Source organism: Bombina bombina, chromosome 1, assembly GCF_027579735.1.
Source record: "Bombina bombina isolate aBomBom1 chromosome 1, aBomBom1.pri, whole genome shotgun sequence".
Classification (NCBI taxonomy): Eukaryota; Metazoa; Chordata; class Amphibia; order Anura; family Bombinatoridae; genus Bombina; species Bombina bombina.
In genome coordinates, this window is record NC_069499.1 from 1,401,525,496 (window position 1) to 1,401,536,964 (window position 11,469).

The following is an 11,469-nucleotide window of genomic DNA, read 5'->3' on the forward strand; positions in this document are numbered from 1 at the left end:
TACCAAGCTAAGTGTATCTGCTATAAACTTTTGGTATCTGTTTCTCCAGCTGTTGTTTGTATTGCATGTCATGACAAACTTATTAATGCAGATAAAATTTCCTTTAGTACTGTTACATTACCTGTTGCTGTTCCGTCAACATCTAATTTTCAGAGTGTTCCTGATAACATAAGAGATTTTATTTTTAAATCCATTAAGAAGGCTATGCCTGTTATTTCTCCTTCTAGTATACATAAAAGTCTTTTAAAACTTCTCTTTTTTCAGATGAATTTTTAAATGAACATCATCATTCTGATACTGATAATGGTTCTTCTGGTTCAGAGGTTTCTGTCTCAGAGGTTGATGCTGATAAATCTTTGTATTTGTTCAAGATGGAATTTATTCGTTCTTTACTTAAAGAAGTATTAATTGCATTAGAAATAGAGGATTCTGGTCCTCTTGATACTAAATCTAAACGTTTAAATAAGGTTTTTAAATCTCCTGTAGTTATTCCAGAAGTGTTTTCTCTCCCTGATGCTATTTCTGAAGTAATTTCCAGGGAATGGAATAATTTGGGTAATTCATTTACTCCTTCTAAAACGTTTTAAGCAATTATATCCTGTGCCATCTGACAGATTAGAGTTTTTTGGGACAAAATCCCTAAGGTTAATGGGGCTGTCTCTACTCCTGCTATATTTTTAGCGGATGTTGCTGCAGCTTCAACTTTTTGGTTAGAAGCTTTAGCGCAACAAGTAACAGATCATAATTTTAAAGCATTATTATTATTCTATAACATGCTAATAATTTTATTGGTGATACCATCTTTTGATATCATTAGAGTTGATGTCAGGTATATGTCTCTAGCTATTTTAGCTAGAAGAGCTTTATGGCTTAAAACTTGGAATGCTGATATGTCTTCTAAGTCAACTTTGCTTTCCCTTTCTTTCCAGGGTAATAAATTATTCGGTTCTCAGTTGGATTCTATTATCTCAACTGTTACTGGAGGGAAGGGAACTTTTTTACCAAAGGATAAAAAAATCTAAGGTAAATTTAGGTCTAATAATCGTTTTCGTTCCTTTCCTCACAACAAGGAACAAAAGCCTGATCCTTCATCCTCAGGAGCGGTATCAGTTTGGAAACCATTTCCAGTTTGGAATATATCCAAGCCTTATAGAAACCTAAAGCCAGCGCCTAAGTACCCATGAAGGTGCGGCCCTCATTCCAGCTCAGCTGGTATGGGGCAGATTACGTTTTCTTCAAAGAAATTTGGATCAATTCCGTTCACAATCTCTGGTTTCAGAACATTGTTTCAGAAAGGTACAGAATTGGCTTCAAGTTAAGGCCTCCTGCAAAGAGATTTTTTTCTTTCCCGTGTCCCAGTAAACCCAGCAAAGGCTCAGCATTTCTGAAATGTGTTTCAGATCTAGAGTTGGCTGGAGTAATTATGCCAGTTCCAGTTCTGGAACAGGGGCTGGGGTTTTATTCTATCTCTTCATTGTACCAAAGAAGGTCAATTCCTTCAGACCAGTTCCGGATCTATCAATATTGAATCGTTATGTAAGGATACCAACATTCAAGATGGTAACTGTAGGACTATCCTGCCTTTTGTTTAGCAAGGGCATTACATGTCTACAATAGATTTACAGGATGCATATCTGCATATTCCGATTCATCCAGATCACTTTTAGTTCCTGAGATTCTCTTTTTAGACAAGCATTACCAGTTTTGTGGCTCTACCGTTTGGCCTAGCATCAGCTCCAAGAATTTTTTCAAACGTTCTCGGTGCCCTTCTGTCTGTAATCAGAGAACAGGGTTTTGGTATTTCCTTATTTGGACGATATCTTGGTACTTGCTCAGTCTTCACATTTTCGCAGAATCTCATACGAATCGACTTGTGTTGTTTCTTCAAGATCATGGTTGGAGGATCAATTTACCAAAAAGTTAATTGATTCCTCAGACAAGGGTAACCTTTTTAGGTTTCCAGATAGATTCAGTGTCTATGACTCTGTCCTTGTCAGACAAGAGAAGTTTAACATTGATATCAGCTTGTCAAAACCTTCAGTCACAATCATTCCCTTTGGTAGCCTTATGCATGGAAATTTTAGGTCTTAGGACTGCCGCATCGGATGCGATCTCCTTTGCTCATTTTCACATGCGACCTCTTCAGCTCTGTATGCTGAACCAATGGTGCAGGGATTACACAAAGATATCTCAATTAATATCTTTAAACCGATTATACGACACTCTCTGACGTGGTGGACAGATCACCATCGTTTAGTTCAGGGGGCTTCTTTGTTCTTCCGACCTGGACTATAATCTCAACAGATGCAAGTCTTACAGGTTGGGGAGCTGTGTGGGGGTCTCTGACGGCACAAGGGGTTTGGGAATCTCAGGAGGTGAGATTACCGATCAATATTTTGGAACTCCGTGCAATTTTCAGAGCTCTTCAGTCTTGGCCTCTTCTGAAGAGAGAGTTGTTCATTTGTTTTCAGATAGACAATGTCACAACTGTGGCATACATCAATCATCAAGGAGGGACTCACAGTCCTCTGGCTATGAAAGAAGTATCTCGAATTTTGGTTTGGGCGGAATCCAGCTCCTGTCTAATCTCTGCGGTTCATATCCCAGGTATAGACAATTGGGAAGCGGATTATCTCAGTCGCCAAACGTTGCATCCGGGCGAATGGTCTCTTCACCCAGAGGTATTTCTTCAGATTGTTCAAATGTGGGAACTCCCAGAAATAGATCTGATGGCTTCTCATCTAAACAAGAAACTTCCCTGGCATCTGTCCAGATCCCGGGATCCTCGGGCGGAGGCAGTGGATGCATTATCACTTCCTTGGAAGTATCATCCTGCCTATATCTTTCCGCCTCTAGTTCTTCTTCCAAGAGTATTCTCCAAGATTCTAAAGGAATGCTCGTTTGTCCTGCTGGTAGCTCCAGCATGGCCTCACAGGTTTTGGTATGCGGATCTTGTCCGGATGGCCTCTTGCCAGCTGATGACTCTTCCGTTAAGACCAGACTTTCTGTCGCAAGGTCCTTTCTTCCATCAGGATCTCAAATCCTTAAATTTTAAGGTATGGAGTTTGAACGCTTGATTCTTGGTCAAAGAGGTTTCTCTGACTCTGTGATTGATACTATGTGACAGGCTCGTAAATCTGTATCTAGAGAGATATATTATAGAGTCTGGAAGACTTATATTTCTTAGTGTCTTTCTCATCATTTTTCTTGGCATTCTTTTTGAATACCGAGAATTTTACAGTTTCTTCAGGATGGTTTAGATAAAGGTTTGTCCGCAAGTTCCTTGAATGGACAAATCTCTGCTCTTTCTGTTCTTTTTCACAGAAAGATTGCTAATCTTCCTGATATTCATTGTTTTGTACAAGCTTTGGTTCGTATAAAACCTGTCATTAAGTCAATTTCTCCTCCTTGGAGTTTGAATTTGGTTCTGGGGGCTCTTCAAGCTCCTCCTTTTGAACCCATGTATTCTTTGGTCATTAAATTACTTTCTTGGAAAGTTTTGTTTCTTTTGGCCATCTCTTCTGCCAGAAGAGTCTCTGAATTATCTGCTCTTTCTTGTGAGTCTCCTTTTCTGATTTTTCATCAGGATAAGGCGGTGCTGCAAACTTCTTTTGAATTTTTTTACCTAAGGTTGTGAATTCTAACAACATTAGTAGAGAAATTGTGGTTCCTTCATTATGTCCTAATCCTATGAATTCTAAGGAGAAATCATTGCATTCTTTGGATGCTGTTAGAGCTTTGTATTATTATGTTGAAACTACTAAGTCTTTCCGAAAGACTTCTAGTCTATTTGTCATCTTTTCCGGTTCTAGAAAAGGCCAGAAAGCTTCTGCCATTTCTTTGGCATCTTGGTTGAAATCTTTATTTCATCATGCCTATGTCGAGTCGGGTAAAACTCCGCCTCGAAGGATTACAGCTCATTCTACTAGGTCAGTTTCTACTTCCTGGGCGTTTAGGAATGAAGCTTCGGTTGATCAGATTTGCAAAGCAGCAACTTGGTCCTCTTTGCATACTTTTACTAAATTCTACCATTTTTGATGTGTTTTATTCTTCTGAAGCAGTTTTTGGTAGAAAAGTACTTCAGGCAGTGGTTTCAGTTTGAATCTTCTGCTTATGTTTTCATTAAACTTTATTTTGGGTGTGGATTATTTTCAGCAGGAATTGGCTGTCTTTATTTTATCCCTCCCTCTCTAGTGACTCTTGCGTGGAAAGATCCACATCTTGGGTAGTCATTATCCCATACGTCACTAGCTCATGGACTCTTGCTAATTACATGAAAGAAAACATAATTTATGTAAGAACTTACCTGATAAATTCATTTCTTTCATATTAGCAAGAGTCCATGAGGCCCACCCTTTTTTGTGGTGGTTATGATTTTTTTGTATAAAGCACAATTATTCCAATTCCTTATTTTTTATGCTTTCGCACTTTTTTCTTATCACCCCACTTCTTGGCTATTCGTTAAACTGATTTGTGGGTGTGGTGAGGGGTGTATTTATAGGCATTTTAAGGTTTGGGAAACTTTGCCCCTCCTGGTAGGAATGTATATCCCATACGTCACTAGCTCATGGACTCTTGCTAATATGAAAGAAATGAATTTATCAGGTAAGTTCTTACATAAATTATGTTTTTAATTCTGGAGGTTTGTTGAATAAAAAGATTAAAGGGTCTAAGTAAAGATTTTGGCCTATCACCTGTTCCATCTCAATATTTGTTTCTTTCCAGTACTCACTGATGCAGGGGCAAGTCCACCATATATGAATCAGTGTGCCGCCTTGTGAGCAGCCCCTCCAGCAAAATGTACTAGTGTTTGGGTAAATTATGTGCAGTCTACTCGGATTATGGTACTGTCTGGTTAACATTTTCATATAGGTTTTGGTAATACTCATGGAGGAAGAGGCTCTTCCCATCTTTTTAAATATAACCTGCCACTCCTTAGGTGGGATTTTCACATTTAATTCTTTTTCCCATTTTTTAGTGAATTTTGGCAGTGGTTTTGAATGTAGATATAGCAATATTCTGTTGGATAAAGATAAACCTCTTTCAGAAGGTCCTGGGGAAAAACACAGAGCCTCGAACGGTGACAGTGATCTAATTAATTTCTGTCTGTCTTGACTATTGTGTATGAAGTGAGCTAGTTGAAAGTATGTGTACCAATTTTGTATTAAGAGTGGAAGTTTTTCTTTAATTTCATCTTCTGTGATGATCTTTCCATTGTTAAGAATTGTATACGCTGGGACAAGTGCATGAATAAAATGTGATTCTATGGAAGACGTCATTAACAGCACAGGGAAGTCTGGGTCGGTGACAATAGTCAAATGTTAGTGGTGAGGGGATGCTAGATAGATCCCTATTAGCCTTGATGGTTTTGTCCCAGGTATTTAAAGTTTCTATAGTGATACTCGGTGTTTGTGGATGAATCTGCCTTTTAGTTTTATGCATCCAGCATGTACTACTCAAACCGTCACTTTGTGCTAGAGTATGCTCCAGACCCACCCACTCCTTATGCTCTTTATGTTTACTCCAATCTATTATACGGGTTAGGTGTGTTGCCACCCTATAATAGGACAGATTTGGAACTCCCAATAGTTCTATTTCTATACATTACATCTTTTGAGATCCTATGTTGTTTATTATTCCAGATGAATTTATAGGTTAATTTCTGTAGGGAAGTTATAAATGATTCTGGTACAGGGATCGGTAGCGTCTGAAATAGATAAAGTATTTTTGGCAATAGGGTCATTTTAAAGGCATGTATACGTTCTAGCCATAAGAGGCATTTTTGACTCCAGCCTTGCAGTTCCGTATGTAGGTCCTGATATTATTGATAGTTGTGTGAGAATATTTCCTGCGTGTTTTTTGCTATATTGATTCCTAGGTATTTTATTGATGCTTGTTGAACGGAGAAATGATATTTAATGCTAATTTGTTGTAGTTCTGTTTTCCTCATTGCTATACCCAATATTTCAGACTTTGTACTGTTTATTTTTGTAGTACAACTGAATAGCTCACACTCCCCCCATAGGGCTTCTAGGGATTGAAGTGGTGAAGTTAAGGTTAGTAGCACATCGTCTGCGTAAAGTGACATCTTGTATTGGTGTTGGCCTACCTTTAATCCTTGTATAGCCTCATTTTGCCTTACTCTCACAGCTAGTATTTCTATAGTTAAGTCAAACTAAATTGGGGACAACGGGCATCCCTGACATGTTCCATTATCTATGTCTACCTTATTTGACAATGAATCTATAAGACTAATTCTAGCAATCGGCGTGGAGTACCGAGCCATAATTCTATCGTTTTTTGTCCAAATCCAAACCTAGAGAGAACAGCTTTCAGGAAAGTCCAATTAAGTTTATCAAAAGCCTTCTCGGTGTCTATTGCTAATAGGAGTGTTGGGATTTTGTGTGTTTGCGCAAACTCTAATAAATGTACTACTTTGAGGGTATTGTCCCTCGTTTTACAGTGCGGGACAAATCCTACTTGATTTAAGTGTATTAATTGTGGCAGAATTCTATTTTGATGCATGATGATGTCAACGTTTAACATAAGTCTGAAATTTGAAGGTGTATCTGGGGTTTTGCCCAGTTTCGGGATGACAGAAATATGGGCTTCTAAAATTATAGTGGGGAAGGGTGTTTGGTGTGTTGTTAAACAGTGTCGTTGGGTACGGTGCTATAATTTGTGCAAATTTTTATAGTACTTTACCGTAAATCCATCTGGTCCTGGGCTTTTTCCAATGGTTAACTGGGCAATGGCTGTTTGAATATCTACTGTAGAGATAGGGGAATCTAATAGGTTTTTTTGCTCCTGAGTTAATCGCGGCACATTAGTAACATCTAAGTAAGAGGCTAAATCTATGGGTGGATCTGAGTGGTGCTCAGTGTTATGGATGTTGTACAGATCATTATAATATTTTTCAAACTGCGGCCGGATACCTGACGTGGAATGTACTGACATGTTTGAAGGTGTTTTTATTGAGTTAATATAAGTTTTACATTTTTTGAGCTTAAGAGCTCTAGATAAAAGCTTCCCCGCTCTGTTGCTTTCAAAGTGAAAGTGTTGTTTAGTTTTCAGTGTGAGCAGGCTATATTCCTTAAGTAAAAGGTTCTGTAGTTCTTTTCTGGTCCCCTGAAGTTTGTGATACAATTGCAGATCTCCTGGGTTTCACTTATGGTCATTTTCTAGTGTCAGTAGGGTTTGGGAGAGGTCGAGATAATGTTGTCTAGCTGTTTTCCTGCTTTGTGATTTAAACTTAATGAATTCTCCTCGCATATAACATTTGTGGGCTTCCCACACTATGGGCAAGATTTATCAAGCTCCGAAAAAATGCGCAAAAAAAGTCGCGGAAATTTTCGTAGCTATTCGCAATTTCCGAAATCCAATTATTCGCCAATATTTATTAATATTGTTGAGACAAATTTCGTGCAAAAGTTTTTTGCGATGACAAGCGAATGACTACTATAGTTTCTTGGAGAATCCGATGATTTTCACTTTATTTATCACTCGGAAGTAATTATCATGACTTTTACTTCCGGGAATAGTTTCATTGTTATTATTGTTATTGTCCTATTAAAATAAAAGAAATTAAACACGTGATTGTTTATTCTTGTTATTTCTTATTTATGATTAAAGTTCTTTTTATTCTGCCCCTTTTTTGGCGCTTCTGCACACTGTAAAGTTGCCCTCATTTGGTCGCTAAAACTATATTCTTTTCATTGTTCTTTTTCATAATATATATTTTTATTTATTTTTTTGGTGCAATATATTTACAGAGATTTATATATATATATCGTATTTATTAATATATCAATATTTTTCTACTCCAATTTTTTTTTTTATTTGTATATTTATAATTTTTAATCCAAAAAATTATTGATATATTTTTTTATATATTAAATTATTTATTTATTTATTATGTCTGCTGCTGGCCTACAGGAAAACGCATCAACTGCCAGCAAAACAAAAGGTGGTCGAAATATACATTTTAGCCTATCTCAAAACAATGTTCTTGTAGACAAAATTTTAAATCACTATGATGTCCTGCTAGGCTGTAGAAGCAGGCAGACACCTATGGCACGTAAAAGGCAGATATGGCAAGATATAAGCCAGGAGGTATCTGCACAGGGTATAAACCCCAAAAATGTCAATAATTGTAAAAAACGTTTTTCGGATATAAAAAGAATAATTAAAATGAAATTATGCAAAGAAAAACGTTCAGCAAGAGGTACAGGAGGTGGTCCAGGATATACTGCTGATCTAATGGAGTATGAGAAGAAAGTTCTTAATTTGATGGGGCCTGAGGTTGTGGAGGGAATTGAAGTGCAAGGAGACACAGACGATTATGCAGGTAAACTATTATTATTATTATATTTATATTGCTAATGAAGTATTTAAATCCTAATTGAAATTGATAAATGTTTTCATTCTCCTCACTCATTACTGGTGATTGATTTCAAATACAATTTTTTTCCTTATATTAATATTTAATTTTGTTTTCTTTGAAACTTTTGTTGAAAAGCACATTTGATGTTCAATCTGTTTTTCACTTTTTGTTTGTAATGGAAGTAACTTAAATAATGCAGTAATATATTTCCAATTTTGTGCACCCTTTTTTTTTTTAGGATCCCCACCTACACAATCAGATGCTCATGCATTAACAGAGATTGCCGCTTGCAGCAGCGTCCTGCAAGAAGTTGGTAGGTATTTGTGCCTATATTGTCCCTCAAGAGTGTGCTATATGTATTTTGCCTTTATAATTTTTTTAATTTTTTTTTATTTATTTTTTAAAGAAGAGAATCATAATGAACAGAATATTGAAGGAGAGGAAACTTTGCTCCTTTTTGAAGGTAAAGCAACATTTTTTTTGTGTGCAAATCATATTAAAACATTATAAGACTTTTTTTTTGTAGATTCAGATACAGCATGAAATTATAAGCAACTTACAATTTCACTACATTTTTCATATTTTATTAATTATATTGCTATCTATATTTTATAAGATGGAATGTAAATCTTAGCATCCATCCCATTTTAGGATCAGCACCATGGTTAGTGCTTGTTTATTGGAACCACTGACCATGGTGCTGAAACTAAAATATGATGGATGCTTTAAGAATTGCATTCCAGCTTATAACATACAGATAGCAATAGAATTAACAAAAGCTGACAATTGTATTGAAATTGTAATTTGCTTATATCCAGCAATTACAAAATTTGAATGTAATTGTTGTGGAATATTATACTTTAAAGATGCTGATACATGTGTATTCTGCCCTTTTAAAATCTCATCAATATTAAATTTAATTTTCATATTTTCATTTAAAGATGATAGTAATCTATAATAGGTGGCATTGTAAAAATGAAATTATTGTTTATCTTTATTATAGATGATTCAGAAAATGTTGAATACGTTCTGAATTTACAACCAATACAGGAGACATCTCCTGTACATTCCTCAAGTACAAATGTAGAAGTACCAGAAGAAGAAATTGGAGATGTACACGAAGATATCCAACAAGAAGCACAAGCACCAACTGAAGAGGCAATATCAGTAAATTTGGTTAACATTCTGCAATTAGCCACAAATTTTCAGAATGAACAAAGGGCTTTTTTTCAACAGATGAGTGACCTGCAAAGTGAACGCTTGGAAATTGACAGGCAGAGTTTACTTGCACGTCAAGAGACAAATAGGTTGCTTGCATTACTAGTGAATATTTTACAAACAAGAATTGAGAATCATTGATTTTTTTTTGGGTGGGTTTTCTTAAAATGTTTTTTTTGTTTTTTAAACAGTTAATGTATAAATTTTGGTTATGATTTATAACATATCATATGTTAAATTAAAAACTATTAATGCCGTTTGAATGTATTTCTCTATTATTAATCTTTACCTTTTTTAAAAAATAACAGACACATATATTATAATATATTAATTTTTAATAGAAACTAAACCAAAAATGCAAATATAATTGAAATATAGAAAGTTAAATTTTCAGGGTTTTTTTTTTTTCTTTTTTTTTTAATACATTTGATCCGTTATGGCTCTTCTAAAATTTTGGATGCTTCTTGTTATGCTATGCATCATTACTTCTAACCGATCAAATTCGGCAATTATGGTCTCTCTTGAGATGAGTCCAAGATCTTCTTCCACAACCTCTTTTAAAGATAAAAAAAATTATTAAAAAAATTGTTAGTAAGATTTAACATTCATTTTGTCCAATTTTTATAAACTGAAGTTTATAATATATATTAATGTGACAATCAACATTACATGCTTCATATAGAACTGAGAATTGGAATACACTTTATAATTTACTCCAATTATCTAAGTTTGTATATTGACAATATCAGTAAATTAGAAAGATGTTTCAAATTTTAGGCTGTATCCAAATGCGTTTTGTATAAAGAACATTTCCACGAACATCCTACAATGTATAAATATTTGTTAATAAATATATATATATATATATGTATGTATAAATTTTTTAATATATATATATATATATTTATAAAAACAAAATAATAATTATGGCTAAAAACAAATGTAAATAATTTGTACTTACGTGTACCAATGTTTCTTGTGGAAGTAGAATCTTCGACTTCAACATCATCTAGGAATAAAACAAATTAATGAAACGGATTACCATATTCAAATAAAGATGCTTATAGAAAAGCAAAATCATTATATTACAAATACCAAAACCAACCTTCAAAACACACAGAATCGGAGTCCGAAGAATGTTCTACTGTTATTTTTGGTCTTTGGATAGGTAGAACAAAATCTGGCTCTTCCGTTCTAATTTCTACTGCTGCTTCTATAACCAAAAAAAAATATATCTATATAATATAGGCATTTTCTGTTTTTCAAAAGCTGTTATGCGCAGTAGAGACCTGTAATCGTTGCTAGTGCTGATCGGGTGTGAGGGTGGTGTGAGGTTGGCGTTTCCGGGTGTGAGAGAGCTGAAAATACATAGCGAGTAGAGATAGGGAGAGAGACAGCAAAAGAGAGAGGGGAGAAAGGGGAGAGAGAAATCAAGAGAGAGGGGGGAGAGAGACAGCAAAAGAGAGGGGGGAGAAAGGGGAGAGAGAAATCAAGAGAGAGGGGGGAGAGAGACAGCAAAAGAGAGTGGGGGGAGAAAGGGGAGAGAGAAATCAAGAGAGAGGGGGGATAGAGACAGAAAAAGAGAGGGGGGAGAAAGGCGAGAGAGAAATCAAGAGAGAGGGGGGATAGAGACAGCAAAAGAGAGGGGGGAGAAAGGGGAGAGAGAGAGCAGAAGAACGGGAGAGAGAGACATCAAAAGAGAGGGAGATAGAGAGAGAGCATTGTACATTAACTTTATTACCTATTTATCTTTGTTGTAATTTTAATAAATCTGTGGACATTATTTCACGGGTATTATACAAATAAAATGTAAGTGAAACACTTTTGGTTATATATGAGTAATCAATTACTGAGTGTCTAAAAAAGTG

The 11,469-nt window shown here is 35.6% G+C and overlaps 1 protein-coding gene across 1 annotated transcript; it reads left to right on the top strand.

Annotated features, from left to right (window-relative positions):
• Positions 1-8,190: 8,190 nt before the first annotated feature.
• Positions 8,191-9,742, top strand: LOC128665228 (uncharacterized). Its single transcript, XM_053719917.1, has 4 exons — positions 8,191-8,347; positions 8,622-8,696; positions 8,790-8,846; positions 9,387-9,742. The coding sequence occupies exons 1-4, from the start codon at positions 8,191-8,193 to the stop codon at positions 9,740-9,742; spliced, it is 645 nt and encodes a 214-aa protein (XP_053575892.1).
• The last annotated feature ends 1,727 nt before the right edge of the window (positions 9,743-11,469 follow it).